General features: G+C 38.3%; 3 protein-coding genes across 6 annotated transcripts; 1 reads left to right on the top strand and 2 right to left on the bottom strand.

Moving 5' to 3' along the window:
- Window positions 1-587: 587 nt before the first annotated feature.
- Window positions 588-2,814, top strand: slc25a4 (solute carrier family 25 member 4). Its single transcript, XM_005726795.1, has 4 exons — window positions 588-800; window positions 1,468-1,954; window positions 2,039-2,179; window positions 2,296-2,814. Exons 1-4 carry the CDS (start codon window positions 690-692, stop codon window positions 2,454-2,456), a joined length of 900 nt encoding a protein of 299 aa, XP_005726852.1. The 5' UTR covers window positions 588-689; the 3' UTR covers window positions 2,457-2,814.
- A 352-nt stretch (window positions 2,815-3,166) lies between these two features.
- On the bottom strand, window positions 3,167-12,198 carry cfap97 (cilia and flagella associated protein 97). 3 transcript variants are annotated; one of them, XM_005726792.1, is made up of 5 exons: window positions 12,013-12,198; window positions 9,291-10,224; window positions 7,948-8,228; window positions 4,388-4,550; window positions 3,167-3,669 (listed from the first exon to the last, which is right to left on the bottom strand). In XM_005726792.1, the coding sequence occupies exons 2-5, from the start codon at window positions 10,201-10,203 to the stop codon at window positions 3,560-3,562; spliced, it is 1,467 nt and encodes a 488-aa protein (XP_005726849.1). In that variant the 5' UTR covers window positions 10,204-10,224; window positions 12,013-12,198; the 3' UTR covers window positions 3,167-3,559. The 3 variants fall into 3 exon arrangements, with proteins under 3 accessions (XP_005726849.1, XP_005726850.1, XP_005726851.1); XM_005726793.1 differs by having other exon boundaries at window positions 3,167-3,666; XM_005726794.1 differs by lacking the exon at window positions 3,167-3,669 and adding an exon at window positions 7,726-7,798 and having other exon boundaries at window positions 4,486-4,550.
- A 2,316-nt stretch (window positions 12,199-14,514) lies between these two features.
- Window positions 14,515-20,481, bottom strand: ufsp2 (ufm1-specific peptidase 2). Of its 2 annotated transcripts, XM_005726790.1 has the most exons (12): window positions 20,368-20,481; window positions 20,076-20,157; window positions 18,491-18,674; window positions 17,646-17,712; window positions 17,061-17,215; window positions 16,770-16,962; window positions 16,372-16,518; window positions 16,113-16,277; window positions 15,881-16,005; window positions 15,723-15,799; window positions 14,998-15,122; window positions 14,515-14,902 (listed from the first exon to the last, which is right to left on the bottom strand). In XM_005726790.1, exons 1-12 carry the CDS (start codon window positions 20,368-20,370, stop codon window positions 14,816-14,818), a joined length of 1,410 nt encoding a protein of 469 aa, XP_005726847.1. In that variant the 5' UTR covers window positions 20,371-20,481; the 3' UTR covers window positions 14,515-14,815. The 2 variants fall into 2 exon arrangements, with proteins under 2 accessions (XP_005726847.1, XP_005726848.1); XM_005726791.1 differs by lacking the exon at window positions 14,515-14,902 and having other exon boundaries at window positions 15,059-15,122; window positions 15,723-15,795.
- Between the last annotated feature and the right edge of the window lie 5,061 nt (window positions 20,482-25,542).

Genomic DNA, 25,542 nt, shown 5'->3' with positions numbered 1-25,542 from the left:
GTTCCATCCACTTGCCCTGTCCTAGAACAGATTGTATTTAGATAGATAGATAGATAGATAGATAGATAAAAATCTCTTTTATGTTATTTTAGGTTTCCCGAGGCCTTAGCAACTGGAGTCATTGGATAAAAATTACACCATGAGATTTACAGATTTACAGAGTACACAGCTCTCTGTAAATGTCATACTGGGGTTGAAGTCATGATACACATTTAATACGCTATGAAATTTAATTGTTACCTTAATATTATTCTAATAAAGACAGATTTTTTTTCAGTTTTCTGGAAACTCAATAAACCCCACAAGTGTGTGTAGACAGAATGCAAAAGCTGTTCTCCAGTCGGACTTTAGATAAAGGACTTCTCCATCATAAGGATTAGTGACATCTGACTTTTAATAATTATCAAATTACACACATTGTGTCCTTTAAACGTCCCCGGGTAGGCCGACTCTTGACTTCAGAAACATGGCGCACGAGTTGAACTTTAACCTCGGAAATTTATTCGGCCTCGTTTATCTGTTCGACCAACTGTAAATCCATCACTCAAGATTCTCGCGATAATTGCCCCGCATATATTAAGACACATGGGGGTGCCTCGTCCACTTGGAGAAGCGTAGGGTTTCCTTGAGGATCTTGGCCACTTTTGGAAAAGTCAGAAGTCTCGGATCTCCACAAGAAACAACCAATCATGTCGGACGCGGTGACTAGTTTTATGAAAGACTTTTTGGCCGGTGGCATCGCCGCTGCCATCTCCAAAACAGCTGTCGCTCCCATTGAGAGAGTCAAGCTGTTGCTGCAGGTAAAATGACTGAACCAACTGCTGCCTCTGGCACGGTCGCATGTCTGCGTAAAGCGTGCGTAATTGTGGGGCTTCTGCGATAACTCAAACACAAAATGCAACACAAGAATTGTTTTTCAAGAAAGAAATGGCCCTTTGGACTCATTTGGTCTCGTGCGTAATGCCAGTGGGCACGTGAGAGGTCATGGATTGATGTGGAAATAGTTTTACGCGCCAAGTTACGCAGAATTCTTCTGGTGACAGTAAGGGTGGCAAGCCCTCCTAATAAGCGTTGCAGAAAAACGACCATAAGTAGCTAGTTCATCATGCTGTTTGTGCTTTTATTAAGTTAATTAATCCTTTATTATTATTACAGATGACCGCTGCAATAGTCAGTGAAAGTGGACTGCTAAATTTAACTTGAAGTGTGTAATCTAATACACAGTGAGGTCTCAAGTGACAGGAGTGTGCCTCTGCTGGGCCTACAACTACATGATGTCTGTCCGGAGAATATTAAACATAGTAGTCTAAGATTATGTAAATACCAAAATGATGTATTTAAAATTAAAATTTTGCTCAAATATTGCATACTATTTAGAAAAATGGTCCCTGTCGTGTCAAGGTTTACATTTACATGGAACTATGGCACACGTGTGTCCAATACAGAACTTTTATGCTTTGTTTGCAGGTCCAGCATGCCAGCAAGCAGATCACAGCAGAAACACAGTACAAGGGAATCATTGACTGTGTGGTTAGAATCCCCAAGGAACAGGGCTTCATTTCTTTCTGGAGAGGCAACCTGGCCAATGTCATCCGTTACTTCCCAACCCAAGCCCTCAACTTCGCCTTCAAAGACAAGTACAAGAAGATCTTCCTCGGTGGCGTGGATCAAAAAAAACAATTCTGGCGTTACTTCGCTGGCAACCTGGCATCTGGTGGTGCCGCTGGTGCGACTTCGCTCTGTTTCGTGTATCCTCTCGACTTCGCCAGAACGAGGCTGGCTGCAGACATCGGCAAGGGCACAGCAGAGAGAGAGTTCACTGGTCTTGGAAACTGTATTGCCAAGATCTTCAAAACCGATGGGCTCAAGGGTCTTTACCTCGGATTCAACGTGTCAGTGCAGGGTATTATTATCTACAGAGCGGCCTACTTTGGATGCTTCGACACGGCTAAAGGTGCGCACAGCTGTTACACTAGAATGTATTAACAGTGTACATGTGCATTTTACACGTGGGTGACTTAACTTGTGCTTCTTATAGGTATGCTGCCAGATCCCAAGAACACGCACATCATCGTCAGCTGGATGATCGCCCAAACCGTCACTGCTGTAGCTGGTCTCATCTCATACCCCTTCGATACAGTCAGACGTCGTATGATGATGCAGTCTGGACGCAAAGGAGGTGAAACCATGTTCGATTCGTTTGGCCCAGTTATTGCACAGTTATTAAGCATTCATGTGAGGGCATTATGCAACATTATTCATGTCTGTTGTCTTCTTCTCTTTTTATTTCCAAAGCTGACATCATGTACAAGGGCACAATCGACTGCTGGAAGAAAATCATCAAGGACGAGGGACCAAAAGCCTTCTTCAAAGGTGCCTGGTCTAACGTGATCAGAGGCATGGGTGGTGCCTTTGTGCTGGTGCTTTACGATGAGTTCAAGAAGTTTGCATACTAAACTTTCAACCAATCCCTAAGGAAACCCTTTACTTTGTTTAAGTCTTATTTCTGGTGATACAGTGATAACAGCTTGGTGAATTTACAGTGTGGGCGTCTACAGTATGACAGCCCAGGTAAGGAGGGTGGGTGAACCAAAAGTGTATATATCCCATCTAGGACATGCCAACAGGCAGTCGTTCAGTAAAAGTCAAGCAGGTGGAGATTTTGTGATGACGCACATGATGATGTCACTACAGGTCATGCTTCCCATGTTAGTAAGTTTGTGAAGCAAGTTGAGGAGACCCATGTGTTATGCTGTGACCACTCTGATCCTCATAAATTATTTTATTAAGAATAAAAACGTATTATTCTAACAGTCCAGTCTTTTTGATGAATGCACTGTTGTCACAGTCTTGTTGGTTTTCATATTAGATTTTCTGTTTAACTCCCCACATGGACACCAAGCCAACATACACAATGCTTCAGAAGTGAAGCAGCAAAGTGCGACTTTTCAATGTATTATTTACACCCATTTTTTTCTGCTGTCCCATCGATTGTCTTCCATGATAAAAGCTAATAAATGCATCTTCCAGCAAGAATGATTTGAACAAAACTTGCATCTTTAAAGATGCAAAACAGTACACTGTTAATTGGTGGGAAAACAGCTTTAGTTAACAGGAAACAGAATAAATATAAACAAGTAAACCTTTAAATAACTTAAAAACACAATTTTTTGTGTATCCCATTTAATCAAGCAATGTTAAAAAAAAAGGTTACATTTATAGGAACTGAAATTCAGTCATAATAAACAATAATTTGTACATTTATACCTTCAACAAAACAATATCTTCTGCTTGTGCAGCTAACTTCGGTACTGCGACACTGCTGTGGAAGTCACACATACCATATTTCAGATTCAAAGAAAATGTTTATAATGGATAAGCATGGTTACACGAAAATCACTGAAGAGTTGATTAAGCCAGATGAAAGTATGCTGAACACATTTATGTGACAAGAACCTTTGAGCTTTGTTCCTTTTTTAATATTTTGTGATGCAAAGATATCAACTGAATATGGATAACAGAAACCAGATTTTAGCAGATTAAATGTTAAACAGCGCTCTTAGCACCATGCTGCCCGCGCTGCACCTGTTTTTTTTGACCTGGGTGAAGGTCTGCTGCTGGAGTCAGTGGAGGGGAGTGATGCCCTGGAGTTGACTGACCTGGGACCTGCTGAGTGGATAACAGAAACATGCTCTCTGATTACAGGCTTATCATTACAGTTTAATCATAAAATAGCACAACTTTAAAAACCATTATTACACTGCTAAGAAAATATGTACATATTTGAAATTTTATTTAAAAACAATCAGGCAAACACATACACACGTGTTTTATGACAGTTGGAATCTGTTATTGGTTAATTATTTCAAATGTTATTTTAACACCAGGAAGCAACAATGAAACACAAACATTAAAAAGACAAAAAGGTGTTAAGAGGAGAAACAGTTTGTCAGTTACTGAGCCATGAAATTCATTTCATAGCAGTGTTAAGAGCTGCTTCTTACAGTCTTCTCGTTCTCTTTAATCCAGTCTTTGCAACCATCTGGAGATAAATTTGCAGCCGTCAGTTTGACATGAGTGCGTACCACATGCTAATGCCTTTTTCTACCTTAATTAATGCAACACAAGCAAATAACAGCAGGCTTCTCCAAATGTCTCCCCACACACACTCCTGCAGGTGGTGTGCTCGTTGAACAAAAACACTGAGGTCTGCATGCAAAGGTTTTTTATTTATTATTAATATTCTGCAGCTGTGCTTTAATTGCAGTATGACAAACTGTAACTGGAGGAGCATATAGCATGTACTAGAAGGTACATATCTGTTATCTAAACCAAAGTACTTAAAATTAAAATTGTTGGAAAACAACCAAAGATGTAAGACACCAACCGGAGGTAGTCCTGCTGCTAGATCGATCTTTCTTTGTGGTGGACCTGCAGATGGGAAATGAAGAACCTCCCAGGTATCCGGCTTGGCGCTGATAGTCTGCCAGTTGCTCTGAGCGCCTCAGGCCAGGTGTGGGCTTCACAGACTCCAGCCTCTTCAGGAAAGCCTGAGAGGAATAGAAAGATTCTTACCTCATTAATACTCCAAAAATACTGTAAAAGTAAACTGTTCCCCCACCACTGTGGGAGGTAACTACATTTCAAACTCAAATTTTGGTACTGGACCTAAGGTACTGACAGAAAAAAATACACACAGTTTGTAATATTGTATGTGATATAGACCAATGATGCCAAATATACGTCCCATCAGGCCCACTGATGTTTAGTGTAATCAACTTGTGAAGGTTTTTGTTTGTTTTTTGTTGTTGTTTTTTTAAACATTAAGTCAGTGAGATTGTTTCTTTGAAGTGCTTAACAAAAGTATTAGACCACCACCCAATGTTAGGGTTATGCCAAAGCTGCCTGAAATTAACTACTGAATTGGCAAAAATAATTTTTTTATGTTTAGATAATGGTTAAATCAACATCAAGCTGGTGTGCAAGCTCTTTAATTAAAATAACATTTTTAAGTCTAAAATATAATAATTATTTTTCATGAACTTTTAAATTTACCATTTTACAAAAAAAGCTGAAACAAATAGTAAAGTACATGATTATTTTTTCATTAACAAGCTAAATTACCATTTGTTTGGGGTTTTTTTTGCAATACTCAGCAGAAAAAGTTGAATATTAGGCTTGATTCATTTCAGACTTCTTTGAGAAGTCTAGTCTGCTGTTTCTGTATTAAACATTAATTCAGTGAATTGAGCAATTTTAAGTTTTAAACAGGTTTTCGACAGATTTCTAAAATATTTGTGTTCTTTGTTTTTAGGTGGTCAAACAGTTTAAGTGCTGTATGTCCACTTTAGATGAAACCGGGGTGGCACTCTTGAGCTAAACTACGCAGCACAGTTACAGTAAATATAGATAAAACAACCTGAAATGAACACCATGCAAAAGAAATATATGGTAAGAGTTAATTTTTTTAAATATTTTTTTAAATATTACTTTTTTATTATTTGATTTGACTGGTTTGATTATATTCATTCTTGCTCTTGGCTAGAATGAATACATAAAAAAACAGCACATACACTAAAATGTATTTTAAAACAATCTACCTCTTACAAATAAGTCACTATTTTATTAAATAAGTCAAACTTACCAGTCAACAATTTACCAACTGCTGTGCACCAGGACTTTGCGAAAGGTACACAGCAACCCCAACAAAACAGCATGAGGCAAATCAGTGTCACGCATGCACTCCCACGCAGGGTCTGCTGTAATCTCTCAGTGAACAAAAGCTCCATATGAAGCAGTGTGATGAGGAAAAAGCTCAAGCATCACCAGACCTTCGTGCTGAAGATCAAAAGTCTTCCAGAGGGCATGAAAAGGCACTGCAGGCTTCTAAATACAGCCAGAATTACCACCTACTATATTTTTAATGTTTGCATTACAGGAGACATCTTCAATGAAAATGTACCCATTGTATTATCATTATTATTATTATTGTTATTATTAGTGTATATAATTTTTTTGAAAGAATACTATGTGTAGAGGGTAAACTAGCACTTGAAATACACAGAAGTGGTACTACTTGTGGTTGCCAGAGGTGTCTTACATGTGTGATGTGTGGGGTGTATACACTGATCACACGGGCAGATTCAATTACTAATCTCTAAGAATAGAGAAGGCGAAAAGCACTCCTGACGCAGAGAGATGGGCTCAAGAGAGAGGACAGTCTGTTCTTAAAACCATAGAAACATTCTGGCTTATAGCAGCAACATTAGGGATCAATTTAAAATATCTAATCATTATTACAGGAACACATGAGTAGAAAAGAAGTCAGGTTTTCACTTAGTAACACCAGTGCCTTGGCTGGCTACCAATAATTAATATGTCTTTACTTCCCCATCTCCTCTTTTGAAACTGTGCTGCATGTAGACATAAAAAATGTTGCCAAGATAAGTCAATATATGGGATGAGAGACTAAAGCTGCAGAGACTGAACTCTGTCAAATGTCAGTCTGCGGCACTGCTGCTGGCTGCCACCTGCTGCCATCTGTCCAAGTCTTTCCATGTACGTTTGCAGAGGTGGCACTCTTGGACTGACGCTAAACTCAAATCAAAACATCTCTATTCTTTATTCTCTCTATTCTGTTTCTACTTAAAGTATTTATGAGGAAACTTCTTTTTTTTTTTCATAAAATGTTTTCTTTATGTTTCTTCAATAGTTTACTAAAGGCAACGTAAAAAACATAAAAAAAAGAGTAAATAATTAAAAAGTAGGATGCAATACAGTAACATGTAGACTGGTTTTCAAGGAAATTACCAACTTGAGTAACAAGTCTAGTGGGAAAAGTCAACTTCTATAGTTACATGTTGTATTTACAGTCTCTTTAAGAATTTAAAATACAGTAAGAAAAGATTGTTTTTAGAACAGGAACCCAAAAAGACTTATTTAGACGTCCCCTAACAAAAAATAATGCCACTCTGACCCTATCTAGCAAACTAAAAGTCATTTTTATTCTATTAATTTCACACCTATAGACGTTTAGATCCAACAAGAAAAGAAATATAATTATTACATTTGAATTATGAAACCTCAAAACCAGTCCTTAGGTTTCTGTTTGGGACTTTTCTGACTTACATCTTAACTTTTGAGTGATTTACATATTATTAACCTACATGATCTCTCGCAGAGTGACAAGCCTGTTCACAGCAACATTAAATCTCTCTGCTCTTTTTGATATCCACTCATGTTAATAATTATCTTTCTTAGTTTTGAGAACTTCTGTTAGGGGTGTTGTTCTTTACAGTCTTTCTCCTCAAAACCATATTGAAGAAAGTTGCTTTCAACCATAAGCATTTTGAGATATTTGAAAAACTAGATAAGAAAATACATTTTCTTATCTTTTCTAAAAATTTGTTGAAGAAAAACAAACATGAAAGCAATATAACAATGCTATTATAGCAGCTAATGCTGCTGTGCAATTGAAAGTCAATTCAAAAATATGTTACACTAGCAAAAGTTGATTGAGAGGGAAGAACAGTTAGATGTACCCCGCCTCTCGCCCTATGACAGCTGGGATAGGCCCCAGTGCCCCCGCGACCCTGAAAAGGATAAGCGGAAGAGAATGGATGGATGGATAAATATATTTATATGATTGAAAACTGGAATTTCTTTCTACAGATTATAAGTATACTGCAAGGACACAGGAGTAATTTTTTCCCCAACATTACATACTAGAATTAGTTGGGGGGGAATCATCCAATTCAATACATTAGTGGGTGAAGAGTTGTCGCCTGGTGAAACTCTTCTGTTGTTTGCAAAAGACAAAGAAACACAAAAGCAAATTAATTTCTTACTCAGTTTATCACAAATGTTTCTCTTGCTATTAAGACCGCCTATTATCAAAACAATTAAGCAAATCAAGGATTGAGTTTTGACCCAAGAAGTGAAACTTACCAGGTTCTCCCGCTCAATCCGTTGCTGTTCTCGTTGCCTGTTCACTGCACTGTGAGTGAGGCGAATTCGAGGAGAGTTACTTGCCCCGTGGCTTTTCTTCACTGGTGCGCTTCCCGATCTGGGACCCGGAGAGAGGCGAGACAGCTCGCGAAGTAGTCGCTGATTCTCTAAATCAATGCGCCGAACCTCTTCATTGCTGAAGGAGTAGTTTTTCCTGTTTCTCCCTCCAGGATAGTGGAAGACCAGTTTTCTTCCAAGCTGACTTTCTAAATTGAGAGAGCCTGAAAGGAAAAACAAACAGTTGTATCATAATTTGAGTTTCACATTTTGTGCTAGTGGTGGAAAATGTTCTGTTGTACTGATGCTCAGGTCAAACATCAGTACATCAGAACATCCTCTGCAAACAGCTAAAAACGCATCTTTTTCCAACTTGTTTTTGAGTCTTTGTTTTTTAGGTTTTAGCATTTTTGTTGTGAATTTCTCTGTATAAATAAAATTGTACTTACTTCTGCTGCTTATATAAGTTTGGGTTCTTTGATATGAAAAACTGAATTTTTGAAGAGCCATATTCTTGAGCTACATTTCTGCAACCTCCATCATGTACATTTTGAAAAGTCACAAATAAGTGAAGTGGAATCTTTTTGTGCACTTTATTTCTTCATCAGTGTTCAAAAGAGCTTGCTCTGCAATGTTAACCACACTCTGTGCAAACCCCTTCTGAGCTACATTTTGAAAAACAGCAGTATGTTGAAACTAAAAGAGAAAACCTTGAAAAAGATTTTTATGTGAAGCAGAATTCAACTAAAACTCACAAATCTTTGTGTGGACAACTGTTTTCATACACGTTACAATTACTTTGGGGAAAAAGCTGATTTACTGAACTCACGGAGGAGAAATAAACTTCTGTTTTAGAGAGAGAGAGAAGCTCATATAAAGCTTACACTACACTTACCAGCTAAAATCTTTAATGAAATGCATGTTGATGCAACAGTTCCTATTTTTCAGGTTTGGGACTGAAGTGTTTTTTTATACTTAGACTGCAATTTTAAGTGTAACAAATTTTTTTATGTCATTTTCACCACATCAATGGACCTTTTTCATAGCCGCTATTCTGAAATGTGTTTGTAGGTTAATTATGGCCTTGTCCCTAGTAATGCATGCTGTCTCACTGGAATGAGTGTGGCGTAATAAAGGAAATGTTCCCATAATACCTTTAACCAATTAAACATCTATTTACACTTCTACGACATGTCAAAATGACTGCTGTGAAAAGAGGCCTAGGGCATAACTCCATGTGGGCTTAGAAATACAACTATTATAACGTAAAGCTCAACCATACTCACACTCATCCACATCCTGATCTGAGTCATCATCTTGTATGTTTCTAAGACCACTGGAGGGCACACTCTGCTGCGGCTGCTCCTCTTTATGACTTTCTTCTTCGACCTCTGTGACATTCAAGTCCAGTGACTGAAGAGGACTGGTGTCAGGTGAGGAGAGTGGGGTCACATCTGTCACTGAATCATCTGAGTCTGCCGTATGGAGAACAGGAAAATCACGAGGCCTTGCTGAGCCTACTCTGGTCCTTCTTATTCCTGGACATGAAGAAGAAGTTGCACTTGTTTTCGGGAGGGCAGGGGACTCTAAGCTGCTCTGGTGACTGCTACTGCTATAGGAGCCCTCAGAGTCTGCATCTGTGCTGGTCTCAGTCGATGAAAGAGAAGGACTCTCAGACCTGCTTGGAGGAGCTGAAGGACTTTGGTTGTGCAAATTTCTTATTACTTTTTTAGGAGATTGTTTATTTCTCCTTTTAGAGCTGGCACTGAATGGTAATGCTTCTCCTTTGGTCTCTTTTGGACTCTGAATGTAAACATCTGTATTATCTACCTCTTTGGCTTCAGCCAGTAAAGCCATGAATGTTCTACTGGACCTTTTAGGTTCTAAATTGGCGCAATCTTCACTATCACTGCTTTCATTGCTGATTTTATCCGATGTAGTGGAAACGGATGATCTACTGCTCCTATTATAGGTCTCCGCTTGCTTTAGATGTTTTCTTGTCTGATCACTCCTTGATGACAGATCGCCACGATAATTCTCTCTGTGTTTTGCATGTAACTTATCATGTGCTTTTGAGATCTTCTTCTCAGCCTTCAAACCTTTCTTCACCTTATGTTCTGCATCTGTGCTGCTTTCAGCACAATCGCTGTCGAAAAACGAGTGATCCACTTCACCTTCCAGTTCACTGGGGTTGAACATGGCAATTTCCCCTCTGCACACCTGTAAGGATGTAATGTGAGATACCTAAATAGTAATTTTTTAACCCATTTATTTAACATAACAGCTAACAACTTAGCAAAACCTGCTAGAGTGACTGCTTTCAAAGACTGAAATGATTGGCCAGGTGTCCCTTTTTATGTTGGGTTGCACAGCATTTTTATCCTTTGTCCACTGTCCCACATATTGAGACAATGTTCCACATTTTATGTGGTTCTAGCTTACAAACATCCTCACAAGAAACATGGTTTAAACAGACATGTGCAAACAAGGATCCATACTGAAATACAAAATAAAGGTTAAGAATTTTAAAGGTTTTTTGCAATATAAAACAGGTAACACTGCATAAATCCATGAAAACAAGAACAAGAACAATAGGACAGTCCAGTGAACTCAGTGAAAACACACGATGGAGAAATGTTGATATGCACAAGTTACAGAACTTGAATGCATTTCTAAAGAACTGAAGATCATCACTTCAAACTGCTGTATGACCATCAAGTGAAAGGAAATTGTGTGAGGATGTTCATTATCAACCTAGGAAACAGCAAGGCTTGAGCCTGCCATGAACTGGAAACTGTTCGATCACCAGTGCCACTGTCTACAGTGAAGAGAGTTTTACATGACCATGTACCAAATTTCCCCTTTTGGGACAATTAAAGGATTATTAGAGGGCACCAATGAAAAAAAGACGCCCCTGTTACAACATCAAAACCTTCAAGTTCAACTATTATTTGCAGCTGCCCACAGGAATAAAATAAATGCCTTCTGGAGAAAAATTTTATGGTCAGATGAGACCAACACTGAGCTAGCTGGCTACAAGGACAAGAGGAATGTTTGGTAGCATGAAGGTGAGGCTTTCAAACTGTAGTATCTGTCAAGTACTGTGGTGTTAGCATGATGCTCCGAGGCTGTTGTGCTGCCAGTAGTACTGGCACACTACACAAAGTGGATGGAATACTAAAGACAGAGGACTACACACCCAGAATTATGCCAGAAAGTTGCTGATGACTACCAAAGATGTGTGCTCCAGGCGCAACTTGCTAGGGGACAATTAACCAAATATTAGTAGGGGTGCATGTATACACTTGAGACTACATGTATACTTTTGACGATGTGTGGATTAGAGAATCCAAATTAAATTCAAACTTATGGACCCAATACTAAAGTAATTAAAGATGTAGCTGTACAATCATTCTACCCTGGAAAAAGAACAGTCCACAAAAATTAATTAAAAGCCCCAAATTACCAAGATATTCAGGCCAGTGATGTGTATGTAATCCTTTGTGTCAGATACAGTAACGGTCAGTCAATAAAAGACATCTGCATAGTTTGTGCGTGTGTGTGTGTGTGTTTTTGTTGAGGTTAGATAATACATGTTATACTATCGTGTAGCTTTAGCAAGCTTTGTCACATATAAATAAAATCTTTGCCCCACATTTCGCTTGTTGGTCCCCCTAGAGTGGCCTCTTCAACACTTTTCCTCAGTGCAAAGACCGGGTTTCATTTAGCTTAAAGTGGCATAACAGCAAACTGTTGTGTAATCTATCCATCAGTGTGTAGCAAGCTCCAAAACACTAACACTATTGGTTATCTGTTTACCTACACTTTCAATCTCCATTACTACAATAATATAAAATGCGGTGGGTATAATGCTTTCACATGTGTTTTAACCCATAAACAACACACGTTAAGCCTGGCAGTTAACTAACGTTAATAGTAACATAGCTAACTTATCCAATTCGTTTAGTTTAGCTAACTTAAGCTCCAAGAATATCTTAGTTCTCTTACCCAACGAAAGAAGGCACGACACACCGTTTTCACGTTAGAATTAAGTTTCTTCTTAAGAAAGAATGTCAGGAATCAGAATAAATACAGAGCAAACCTGCAATAAAAACAAATTTAGCGTTAGCAGGCTAAAGCTGGAGTAACACGGTGCCTGGTAACTACGCAACGTCACTTCCTGGCAACGGTCGCCCTAGGAGATCTCTGCAGTAATTAAGAGAAGCAGTCGACTCCAGCATTTTATCGTTATGAGGGTTATCAGAGTTTGATTATTTCATAAAAACAATAACAGCGAAAATTCAGCCGCTGATTTGCTAAATCCGATTATTTCAGTCAAAGTAAGTTAAACTGATCAAAAGTAAATTTATTTTTTGGTACTGAATCTAACAATAACTATGTGTTATATTTGAAGGTATTTGGGATAAAATTCAGTTAACATACAGTTTACAAAATGGTTTCTTATTGAGTAATATTAGGTAAACTTAATTTATATTGTATTATTTCTTTCTCATGATTTTGAGTGATAGAAAACATGCGCATTAACAAGACAAAACTGATGCAACTGATACACTGGGACAACAGAGTATATGACATATAATATACTTGAATTTGAATCACCTTTATTCCGATTTCTATCCTTTATTTATCGTTTGTTACTCTTCCTGCCCCTTGTATTTGTTTATGCGTGTCTACTTACTAAAATATGACTTAATACAATGATGTCTCTTCATGTTTTATATTTTTCACCTTTTTTTCTTGAGGTTATAAGTTTTGTTCTTTATAGACAATAAAAATTACTTTACTTCCTGCAATCTGGCCACTCAACTTACTGTCTGTTTTATGCAGAAAACAAACAAAAAGAGAGTTGCCCTGTGTTGTGTGTTTTTATCTTTGTGCACAAATTTCTAACCTACTTAAGAAACATGTCAAGAGACAGATACTGGAGACAAACAGATGGGAGGTCATTAAGTTTCTCCTGGGGATCCATTATACGACAGTAACTGCTCCCCCTAGTGCATCTCCATTACCAAGAAGAGGATTATCTGGAGGCGCGTCCCCTGAAATCACAATTTGTCATGGTTTTACTCTTAATAACATAATTAGACCAAGAAGTGACACACACTAATGAAATGCCGATGTCCTGGGACAATAGCACTCGGGGGGATCTGTTGTATAAACCTGTGACTGGTCACTGTCATATAATTTACATGCCAATGCAGGATGGGTAGAAATGAGGATTGAATAGGGGGGGGGTTCTTTATTTGTCCCATACTCAGACAATGAAGGCATAAGTAACTGCAAATTTAGTATGAAAAAGATGAAAAAAGTTAATAAATCTCTGTTTTCTTTGAAAGAAAACCATCCATTTGACTGTGACACCTGGCTAATATTGGAACTTCAGTTACGAAGAAGGACCATTTTCCACAAATAACTTTTTCATTAACCATTTTTTTTTAAACACGAATACCTGCATATCCTACAAACTGAGGGTTAGTTTCAGTGAAATGTATTTTATTCATTAAAAACAGAGTTAATTTCTTTCTGTTTCAACTGTAACTTGTTTCCAAATGAATACAGAATACATATTTGTACAATGTGATGTAAGGTTTGTTCTTTAGTCGTCTTATGTAGGACTACACCAACTAATTATTTATCATATAAATAGTAATATTGTAGCACAGATTCAACAAGGTGCTGGCAACATTCCTGAGAGATTTTGGTTCATATCCTGGAAGTATTGATCAGAAGATTACACTGAGGTCATAAAAGGATGGACATGGTCAGCAGCAATGCTCCCCACACCATTACACCACCATCAGCCTGAACTATTGACATAAGGCAGAATGGAGCCATGATTTCATGCTATTTACACCAAATTCTGACCCTACCATCCAGATGTTGCAGCAGACATCAAACTCTTCAAACTTATTTTTTCCAATTTTGGTGAGCCTGCACGAATTGTAGTTTCCTGCTCTTAATTGACAAAAGTGGCACCCAGTGTGGTCTTCTGCTGCTGCAATCCACCTGTTTCAAAGTTCAACACATACAAGATGCTCTTCTGCATATCTTGGTTGTCAACTTAAAGCCGTTTGATCATTCTCTTCTGGCATCAGCAACATACTTTCACTCTGAGAACTGCCACTGACTGGATAATTTCTCTTTTTCAGACCGTTCTCTGTACTTGTCTGGCACTAACAATCATGGCATAAAACCACTTTAATCCCCTTTCCTCCCCATGCTGATGCTCAGTTTGAACTTAAACAGGTCGTCCTGTCCATGTCTACTTGCCAAAATACATTGAGTTGTTGCTATGCAACTTGCTGATTAGATATTTGTATTAACAAGTGGTTAAACAGGTATACCTAATAAAGTGACCAATGAGTGTTTTGCCCGTTATGGCATTTTAGCAAGGACTCCATCTTTCATGGTAGGTTCATATGTCCACCAGGAACAAAAGGCAATGAGAAAACTGTTTAACTGTTTGAAATGAAGTAAGATCAACGTATATAACTGAGCATAATTGATATAATTGATGAGCCTTTGTTATATTAAACTATGTCAAACAATGAAAGCACAGTAAACAACTATTTTCTTATTTCAGTACAAACATTACTTCCAACTGTAGCTGCAAGTTAATCATTTATGCAGGACTCAACCAAAACCAAAGCCTTTTACATACAGTAATAACACATTTTACTTCAGTTTGCAAAAGTTGACACGTGTTCATAAAGAAGGCGAGTTAGAGTGCTCCTCCATATTTCTGAACATGATTCACTGAAACGAGATCCATCTGGAAGGCTGAGGGAGCTCAGATGACCTTCGGCCTCTGAGGCAGACACAGATTATAATACGCAGTTTGATCCCAAAAGTCAGGTCCTTTCCAGCCACACCAGCCCTGGAAATATAACAGCCACACCAAGATCAGCACAGTGTGTGGGAACCTGCTTTTCAGACTGAGAATTGCTGGCGGTGTGAATGCTTTTCCGTTACCTTGTCTGTGATAACCTGCAAGTCCTCTGCTCCAGTGTAATGAGGATCTAGGATGAGGTAGCGGATCTGCCCTGTGGTCTCACTCCAAGCCACACCCAGGATAGTGTGAGCTAAAACGCCTCCTCCTGCAACACAGAGCAAACAGCAATGTAAGTTTGAACAAGCTTTGTCTATGTTAGCTATCAACAGTACAAGCTTCTGAAAATAGTCAGCTCCCTCCTTTTCCAAATCCATAATCAATAGAGTACAATTCATATTTTTGGGCCAATTAGTAAAATTCTTAAGATGACTGTATGCACAAATCCTGGAAATGATAGCAGGCTCTGGTTTTCTTTGAGTTTTTGTGGTGATGTGACTTTAAAAAAAAAAGTTTTAATGTTTATATGTGGTGTTTATAGTGAGTTTTATGTTGTCATGCACTGACAGCAAAGTTCATGACAAATTTCCACTACTTTGTAATGGAAATGAAGTTTATTGATTATAATGAACTCCCTTCTTTACCAAATCCAAAATCAATAAGCTGCCAATTAAAACAAAACAAACAAAAAAATCCTGGGAATGATAGTGGGCTTCTGCTTCTCTTCGGGTTTTTGCGGTGAGGTAACTTTTCTATATTTGGATAATGAATTATAAAAATAAGGCTTATCATAAAAAATATCAAGAAAACAAAGTTTCTGTGAGGTCATAAAATTAATGTAACTGTAACAGTTTGAAAGTGAGCTCACCAATCATGACTGGAGTTCCTTCAGTGAGGAAGTGGTTGGCCAGTTCTCGGCCTTTGGACGCCAGCTCAGCTCCCTGACTACAGAGAAGGCAGATTAGTTGTCAGATATATTAAAATCATCCACAAACACATAATCATTCACAAGAAATGCAATCCCACCTCACAAACAGGATCTTGGAAGTGAGCCCTAGCAAATGACTCAGAACAGCCTGAACCTCAATGGATCCAATCCACTGACGTGACCCGACGAAGGATGCCTGCTTGTCTCCAACATCCACTAAAGCCTGGAAAGCAGAGAACCAGACAGCTTGGACATGTCTGATAACATTGTAAAAAAAAGAGGAAATGTGGGTATATCTTGTACTCTGATCATATTTTATAGGGCAACTACCTGCTGGATCTCCTTGTGAGTGGGCACAGGCAGCTCTACGTAACCCTGCTGCTGGAACCAAGAGCAGATAGTCTGCAGGGAGCGATAAGCACAGCCCCAGCCATTGTCATCTACACGGTCCTGCATGTAGTGGTGATAGCTGTAGATCCCCTGGACCAAATACACCTTGAGAAAAGAAAAAAAAAATCTTGCTGTGTTCATCTATTTCTGCAAATGAGTAGAATACTGTTAAGGATTTAAAATAAGTAATTAGATATACCTTTCCATTATCTAGGGTAGGGTGCGTGAGAGCCAGATGAGGGTTTCGGAGATAACCGTCTTTGTAGGGCTCATTGGGAAAGTGGTAAGCGTTGGCTCTTCTGAAGTAAGGCCTGTCATCTGGTAGCTCAAACTGCTGATGCAGCTCCTATTCAGACAAAATAAAGTTTCAAGGAAAGGTCATTCATTCTTTTTGTCCTTTCTTTAAACAAGAAAGCACAAGTTGAACTCATTGGGATTAATATGTCTATGATGATAGAAGTTCAGTCTGCGGTTCTTACTTTACTTTCCCAAAAAGTTGATTCTGTTCATCTGGACGGAGCTCTACATCCAGATGAAGTGAATCAACTTCTTGGGATTTCCTTACCTGGATGATTGAGCACATGTTAAGACACTAACCTTACGTTGTGCTACTAGCTGGCTGTCAGGCACTCCTACTGGATAAACCACAGTCACCAGTCCTTTTGGTTCTGGAAGGAGGAAGTGGACCGGTTCAGGAACAAGTAATGTCATTCCCTTCATGTTCTGAAGAGTCACTTTCTCCATCTCACACAACTGATGAGTTAGTGCCTCAATTAGCTGCTCGCAGGCACTGCAATACCAGAATAAAAAAAACAAAAAGTAATATTACTGTAAGAGACGAGCTTTGGTTAGTGGTATGAAACCAGATGTTTTGTATAAAAGACATACTCCTTGATTGTATCGCTGCGGCCGGTGCAGACAACACAGTCTAGTGGAAGAGTCACACTCACAAAGTGGGATTTCAGAACTGTTTTGGTGAGGATGGGGGCTGAGAGGGGGCCTGGCTTTGTCACCTCCGTCATCAGACGAAGGTTTATGACACTCTGAAAGGGAATAAGAGTGAATTTATATTCACAGGTAAACGCAAACGCCATAAAGACAACTAGACATAAAAAACCGTTATGATGAAAGCTGAAACAATCAGCCAGTGGCATAGGTTCAAGTCGCATCTGCAGTGAACAGCAGGTTGACAAAGACAGAGCATGCCTGGCCTGTGGCAGCAGGACTGAGCCTGCTCTACTGTGTCAGCACTTTTATCATGTATTGTCACTGTGATATGGACTATTGTGACTAGACTGGATCAAAGCATCACACTGGGCTCAGGAAACAGTGCTATTTTCTCCTTTCTTTCTTTTATAGACAAAAATTGGTCAGATAATTAAAAAAAAAATCACTGTCAAACTGATTATAGTCTTTAATATGGCTCCATATTATTCACAGAACACAAAATATTGCTGATTATTCGATACGTACCGCCACCGAACTTTTTTTGCTTTTCTTTTTTGATGATTTTTTCCCAGAACTCTCTTGTTCGTCTGCCCTGAAATAAAAAACAAAACAACCCCCCCACCACACACACACACACTTTTCAATATAGCCCAATAAAATACAAAGAAACAGCAATGACAATAAAAGAGGTCCAGAACAATATAGGGAAACACACAAACACACATTTAAAACTATAAACCAAAACAGAGACTAAAACAGATGAGCGCAAATCAAAGTGTCAAACACATGAATGCATTTATTCCTATAAAGTTCGTAGTATGGAGTGCATAAAATGTATTACATGACCACAGATGTCTGAAATTTTACATAATATCTGAAATTTGCTGTGGGTGGCTGCAGCTCAGGGATAGAGTCTACTCTGAAGGTATCTGGTAGTTTGAAACCTGGCTGCTTCAGTCTGCATGCCAAAGTATCCTCGGGCAAGATACTGATACTAAATGTTCTACTTTAGCTTCGCATTTTTTACCTTCATCTATTCTGCTTTAGATTTTTTTTTCATCGAGCCACTAAAAGATGCAGATCAATATGTCACTAAAGACTGTATTCCTGTTGGTTAGTTGGTAGCAACAGTTTTAGTGTGTGGTAGTCGTCCTAAAATTTCAGACTTTTTTTTTTATAATTACATCCCAAATTATCTGTGGTCCACAACTCTGAACATCTCTCACTGTGCAACAAGGGACCACTGTTCATGAGCCACAATCAAAGATATTGTCTCAATTCTTGCATGTCAGTCAGCCTTCTTCTTACAAAATAAGATGAAGAATCTATTCAAGAGAGAAATAATGCACTGTAATAATGTCTGTACTTACTGTATCCATTGATGCATATCTTCACATAGTGTACTTGGAGTTATTTCTTCAGGTGTGGCATAAGCATCTTTGTTTGGCCATATAATAACAGGACTGTCGCTCACTGCCAGAACACAGGATTCAGATTTCACCTGGGAGCGAAGAGTCTCAAACGTTCTCGAGATGACATTTCGCACCAGCTGCTCTGTAAGAAGAAAATAGCGTTTCTCTTTAACATTCCTACAGCGTTAGGGTAATAGATTTGTATGGCTTGAGTTCTGGAATTTGCATTTGACCAGTTACTGCCACTCTGTTATAGAATTTACTGTTTCTAGTACACTAAACGGCTACACATGTATACATTTTACTTTAGTTAACTAAATATCTTCTAAATGAGGACATCCAAAGTAATGTTTGGGGGTTTTGTCTTAGAAGGCCATCATTACATCAAGCATGTATATTGAAATTATATTCCTGGTAATGTGGGTAAAGTTTGAAATAGCATTTAGTCTGACTCAATTATAGCAGGAAAAATGAATAGAAAAACTGCATTTTCTATAATCCACACGGGATCAAATATATAGATAGACCCCCACTAATATTTGGTTAAGTGTCACTTAGTGAGTTTCATCGTGGTACCCAACAACAAAATTCTGGCATAATTCTGTCTAGATATTTGACCACTCTTCTTGGCAGAATTGGTAGAGTTCATTTAAACTGGTTGGTTTCCTGGCACGGACGCAGATTTAAAGCATAATCCACAAATTTTCAATAGTCCTTCAGTTGAGCTTGAAGGTACCGATTTTGGAGCAAGGGCTTCTTTCTCAGTCTAAGCTGATGTAAAACTCTCTTCATTGTGGACAGTGACGCTAGTGTTCCAGCAGTTTCTAGTTCATAGGAAGTTTGAGCTTTGGTCGTTCCTGGGTTGTTCCTGAGCATCCTAACTAATTTCCTCTAATCTAAGGGTGATAGTTTGAGTCTTCTACCAGACCATGACAAAGTGGCGACATATGTAAATAACATGTAATTATGTACAGTTGTTTGAAGTGATGATTATGGAATCTGCAGTTGTTTAGAAGTGGCTCCATGAAGTGGCTCCATGAGACAAGCTGAGATTTACACTTCTCAGCTTGTGTAAATTTGTAATTCTCATTCTTAGATTTTCATGGAGCTCCTTTGACTTTCACAACTACAAAAAGAAACTACAATTTATTAATCAATCATGATCTCAAATGAGAAGGTAACAGGTTTTAGCCCCGTCAAGTTAAAATACATTTTAGAACCTTAATCTCCATTTATTTAAAAAAAAAAAATGAAATGAGTGTATTTATTTATTTGAACTTCACACAGGGTTTGACTCTGTGTTTAGTAGAAAAAAACCCCCAAATAAATATGCGCACACACACAATTATTATTATTTTTAAGTCTTAAAAATGTGTGCTGTGCTCGGAAGACAGCACTTCCAAGAAATCATTAAAAGCCCCAAAATATCATGACATTCATGCGGGAGCTGAATGGATGCAAACCACTTACCACGACTGTGGATGTTTTAACTTTACGTGTGTGTACATTTAGACATATTGTTAAAAAACGTTTCTGAACACACCATCTGTGCTGTCCAGCTGACATCTGAACTCCAGCAGACCTTTGACACGAAGAACGGTCGCAGTCTCGGAGTCAACAACGACCTGATAGCACACAAAACGACAGAAAGTCAGCGGCTGGTTGGGGAAATCATCTGACAACGATTGTAATTACTCTTTTAGCGTTACTGGCTAACTGCTAAGCCACGAACTGAAGAACCCACAAGATAGACTTACTCGTGGGTCTGAACACAGAGGAACACAGAGGAACACAGACACGACCTCGTTTCGATAACTTAATTTCAGCAACCTTACCATTTTGGAGTTCTCAGCCTAGCAAAGGAACTACACTGTTTATTATCAGTTGTTTCTAAGCACTGGGGGCTGACATGTCTACTAAAGCAAAAGTTCAACGTGTCTCTGGTTGGGGCTTTCTATTGGGCCAAACTGGCTCCGCCCATTTATGGTGCATTTATAGTAACTCGTAAATTCGGGAACGTTTTCTAGATAGTTTGTCATACACGTCTTCACAATATTTCGTTTTCTTTTATCAGTTTTTTCCCTTTTAAATTTAAAACGCCTATAAATGTATTGTATATTACCACCTATATCCTCCCGAGAACCGAGGAAAAGTGCATCTTCTAGTTGAACTTTTGTTGTGAAATGTGAATCCCCTGAGATTCACATTTACTGCATGGATTTTTGTAGTTCATCAGATAAGCAATCATATACTCAGTAGTTTACAAAAAAATAATAATTAAAAAACCAACACCCAACATTAGTCTATCTACATCTGGGGTAAAATTAGCCAATAAGTAAATAAAGGCACTTATAATCCTCCTCAGTCCTCCCTGAATCTTGTGCTCTAATGCACACTTTACTCCATCTAATTAGTCTTTCTTCACTGCCCATGTTCCCCTTCTTATGCAACATTTGACACAATGTGTCAATATTCTTCTTCTTATTAATTTTGTTGAGATATTTATTTTGTATGGGTGTGTGTGACTGTGTGTGTGTGCGCGCGCAGGGGAGGAGGGTATTAAAAAATGCAATAAGTGTTTTGTAACACTGTAAGTGCTCAGAGTCAGACACACACAAAAAAAGGTTAAAATGTGTTTCTTGGTGCATTGCCAGTTTATCTCAGGATATTCATAAGAGCTATGTGAGTTAAGCCAGAAGTGTAAGTGTAGACAAGGCTTTTGATATTTTAAGTTGCTGTTATGCAGGCTTAAGTCATAAATTGTTCCAAACATCACTGCCAAAGCTCTTCTAGTCAAAGGCAGATAAATTAAATCAGCATCAAGGCTCTGCTTGCAGATAAATCAGATTTACACCCTCTGATTTATAAAATATAAAGGACAACTCTTCAGCCTAAGAATTATAAATTACAAGAATATCTGTAAAAAGGAGGATCTACTGAAAAAATATTCCCATTACAGACCTTTTCCACCCCATTTTAAATTGTATTAGCTATTCTTAGCTGCTATGTCAAAGTCAAATAGCACAAATACCACATGCCAGGAAGTGGGGTTGAAAATGAGGACAGTTTCAGGTCACTGATGTTTTGTCCTAACAATGCCTCTGGATAAAATCAAGTTTGTTAGGATTACTGGAAAACAGAGATGAAATGGTTCCTCTTGTACACGCATGCAAAGTCAGTTGTCTAAATCTAACAGAGTGTCAGATAAAATAAAATAAACACACCTAACAGGTGCAGTGTAGGGAAAAGGTATTTGCCCCCTAACTTATTTCAATTTCACTAGCAACACTCACGTTACTTTGGTTACTGTTGACTAAAGAAATTACTTAGTTAGAGCCTGTCTGACGGAGTGAAGTCGACTAATAGATCTCTAAAGGCAGCACATCATGACAGAAACAGCTGAGAAGCAAAATCAGTCACATCTATTGGTCTGGGAAGACTTTCAAAGCCATTGTAACTCTTTGGGATGCCAGTGAACTTATGGTGAGAGCTGAAAACTCTGCTGACCAAAAGAAACACAAAGGCTCGACTCACATTTGCCAAAAAACAATATTTTCAGGATCCCCAAGACATTTTGGAAAACAGTCTGTGCACTGACGAGACAGAGGCTGAACTTTTTGGAAGGTTTGAGTTACATGTGCATAAAATTAATAGCATTTCATAAAAGGAACATCACACCGACAGTCAAACATGGTGCTGGACCTTAAACAGGCCATTTATGCTTGAAAACCTTCCAGTGTGGTCAAAATAAAACAATTCTGCAAAGAAGAGAGAAAGTAATGACTTTTTTCCACACAGAGCCAGGTAGGTTTGGATAACTTTTTTCTCTAAATGAACAAAGCATTTTGCATTTTGTAAATGTTATCTTTGTCTAATATTAAGATTTCTTTTATCTAAAACATTTATAGAATATTCAATATTTCTTCAATATATACACTAAAGTGCTGGAACACAACATTACCACAGTATTGTACTCCAAGTATCTACATTATTAAACAATTCTTTGTGCCTAAATGTGGCAATCTGCTCCAGGATGTTCCCTCTTATCAAACTGAGTCCAGCAGCAGCAGCATGCATTGTAACAGTGTGAAGTCATGACTCTTGAGTTCCCGTGGACTTAGTGTGCTGAGGAAGATTTGTGATGAGATTAACTATCTCCCTTTGTATCATAAACAGAGCATTAAGATCTTTTCAGTTATATGCTATAAATATTAGAGTGTGAGCGAGGAATGATTATATGGCAAGAACTCACATTACAAATGCACATTCATCATATGTCCATAGGCAGAGTTTATCTTTGGAGCCTTTTATTTATGTGAAAAGTGGCAGATGTGCTGGGATGTAAAAAACAAAACAAAAACCCCCAACTTCAATATATATAAAGAATTTTTGTGCAGCTGTGATGAAACATATAACTATTTTCAGGGTAGCCCATTTTGGCTTTCTAATGAGAGTTATATAAAAGCATTTCAGTATCAGCAGTGTGATTATTTTCTTGCTCCTTTTGCCGAGTGGCTGGTGATTGTAGACGAGCCATGAAGGTTCAAAGCTACATTTTTACAAAATAGAAGCACAAATCTGTCTTGCACACCTATGTGAGCAACGACAGAGTGGAAAATTGATGTTATATGATAAAAAAAAACCCCAAAACAATTGTAAAACATCCACTAGCTTCAGATTAATGTTGGAATCACTTGTACCAAATAGCCACTGAACGTAGATTAGGGAGGTTTTAATGACCACTTTGAACAAGAGGAATGATTACTGCAAGAATCTCATGTTTCAGTGCTTCTATGAGAACTTGGTAGTTATTTTAAGGCCCACTTTAAAAAAAATCCTTTAAGTAATCTTAAAGCCTCACAAGATACTTTTTTTCAAGTAATGTCAAGAAGAGAAACATCTGGATCATGTTGTGCTCAGAGGTTTCACAGATGAAAGAAGTAGCTTTTGGCATCTGTGTGCTCTCTCAGAGCTGAAAGATTAATCTAGTTCATGAAAATCTTCTAATTTGTCTATATCAGGCAATGTAAGCAGTATACAGTAAATACTTTATGTAACTATAATTACATTTTCCTGCCTGCCTTTAGATTATCCAGCCATTAAAGCCACTATTTGAGTTTCTTTCCCAAATGCCATCAGATAATGTCAGAAATAATTTGAGCATTGCAGTTTCACTCTGCTCTCAAACATTTGTCACCTGCATGGAACTAAAGTCCAAACAGTTATAAAGAATATTATATCTTATTGGCTTTCCTACAAATGTTAGGGAATGCCAGGGGTAATTTAAAAAAAAACAAGTAGAAGAGAGCATTGCATGAAAACCTCCTTTTGCTGCAGGATATCAAATGAGCTTAGCTTCACTTGATTGGTCTCCTATTGAGGCATGAGGTCTGCACACTGGTCCTAGTCATTCCTCAACACTAAGAGGCTCACCACAGGGCAACATCTGAGGGACGAATAGAGGCAGGCAACAGACGAGGAAAAGGAAAGCATACTTTTCTGTTCCTTATGCTGCATTAAAAAAAAAAGTACATATATATATATATAAATAATTTAATCACAAATATTATATTTATGGATTTCCACTTCATGCTGTGGCCCAGAAATTATGATATTTGTTTAACTTGTCAACATAATGAGGCCAATAATAAAATAAAACATAATTTATCAGTAGAATATTCCAGTATATTAGCTTATTCATTCAGTCACATAAATGGATTTCCCTTTACAGATTTCTCTATATTTATGCTTTGCCTGAATGTACTTGGATCAGCTGGATGTTATGTTTATGTCTCCAAACATGGCTGTTCCCAAAAAGGATGCTGCAGGGTGCCCTCTTGTGGACAAACTGTGTAGCATCAACTCTTATAATATGGTTGAAGGGTGTTTCTCCCATCTCTTCTTTACTCTTTAGAATTTTTCATTTATTCCCTGTTATAAATTATACTGATACATGAGCAAGTAGCTAATATCTGGTGTAAATACTGGCTTGCCAATAATCAGCTGGGCTTCAATATGCAGTAAGGCTGAAATGTAATTATGCTGCCTAATGGCTTTCACATTTGCTGCTATTACAGTTTGCTGATAAAATGTTTCTTATTTCCACTTCTATGACTTCAGGCTTTAACGGTGTAGCCATAGATGGAAATATTGGAGGATTTCATGCACGGAAACCAGATTCCACAGAATGGAGGAGCTGGACTTTCTTCCCTCTTTTTCCAACCTCTTCTAGGTATTTTATTTTATTCTATTAACTGATATCCTAATGACATCATAGAGCTCTGCATGAGCTCTCTCTCCACCTTCCTCAAATTTCTAGCACAGACAACCAGAAGTAGCTGTGAGATCAATCTCGGTTCAGTCCTGTGATCATTGAGAGGATGAATGAGATGTTGAAGATATCATGTCATCTCTTATTAGCACCTCTTCTTTCTCTGAATTTGGATCCTTAATCATAACAACTGCACTTAGACGGAGAACCATTTTCCACTTTCCCCTGTCGCCAAGGTGTTACTTGAGAACAAACAGAGCGAGAAACAGACCTGCCTGCTGTGTCAGTCAGCACTTCTCATTTTATCTGAAAGATGTGTTGAAACCTGGTGGTTACTCCCTCAGTGCAAACATGGCTCCTCTGAAAGAACACACTGATAAGACACAGAGTAAAACAAAGCCGAGATTAACACTGAAACTTTTCAGCCAGTCATGACAAAGATGTTTGTTCATGCCAGCGCAGCTGGTGCTCTCTCCACTGGGTCCTGGTGAGAGGCAGCAGCAGCTGTTACCTCTGAGGTAGCAGATGGGTCACTAAGACCTGGGGAAAAAGATCTGCTTCAAGATGTTGCCCTCCAACCCCATATCAGTGCCCCGAGAGGCAAATGCAAACGAGCAAGTCACTGGCTGGATAGCTGTGATAGAGGCTATATTATTAACTTAAAGTGAATTAGAAGTCGTTGCTCTGGACTTGTTGTAAAGCATGATCTTGTTTCAAGCTGAAAATGTCTGAAAAAAAA

This window comes from Pundamilia nyererei, unplaced genomic scaffold, assembly GCF_000239375.1.
Source record: "Pundamilia nyererei isolate P.nyererei 1_Seehausen unplaced genomic scaffold, PunNye1.0 scaffold00022, whole genome shotgun sequence".
In the NCBI taxonomy this organism is placed as follows: domain Eukaryota; kingdom Metazoa; phylum Chordata; class Actinopteri; order Cichliformes; family Cichlidae; genus Pundamilia; species Pundamilia nyererei.
Note: the sequence above shows the minus strand (reverse complement) of the source record. Positions and strands in the feature narration are given on the sequence as shown.

Excerpts from the sequence above, each read along its gene's own strand:
- ufsp2 (XM_005726790.1), bottom strand. Across the intron at positions 16,963-17,060 it reads CGCAGCGATACAATCAAGGA|TGCCTGCGAGCAGCTAATTG; the intron begins GTATGTCTTTTA and ends CTGGTATTGCAG. Across the intron at positions 16,278-16,371 it reads CTACCCTAGATAATGGAAAG|GTGTATTTGGTCCAGGGGAT; the intron begins GTATATCTAATT and ends TCTTTTCTCAAG.
- cfap97 (XM_005726792.1), bottom strand. The coding sequence starts at position 10,203 with ATGTTCAACCCCAGTGAACTGGAAGGTGAAGTGGATCACTCGTTTTTC. Across the intron at positions 8,229-9,290 it reads AGATCAGGATGTGGATGAGT|GCTCTCTCAATTTAGAAAGT; the intron begins GTGAGTATGGTT and ends TTTTCCTTTCAG. Across the intron at positions 3,670-4,387 it reads TAGCAGCAGGACTACCTCCG|CAGGTCCCAGGTCAGTCAAC; the intron begins GTTGGTGTCTTA and ends TTATCCACTCAG.
- slc25a4 (XM_005726795.1), top strand. The coding sequence starts at position 690 with ATGTCGGACGCGGTGACTAGTTTTATGAAAGACTTTTTGGCCGGTGGC. Across the intron at positions 1,955-2,038 it reads ATGCTTCGACACGGCTAAAG|GTATGCTGCCAGATCCCAAG; the intron begins GTGCGCACAGCT and ends TGCTTCTTATAG. Across the intron at positions 2,180-2,295 it reads GCAGTCTGGACGCAAAGGAG|CTGACATCATGTACAAGGGC; the intron begins GTGAAACCATGT and ends TTATTTCCAAAG.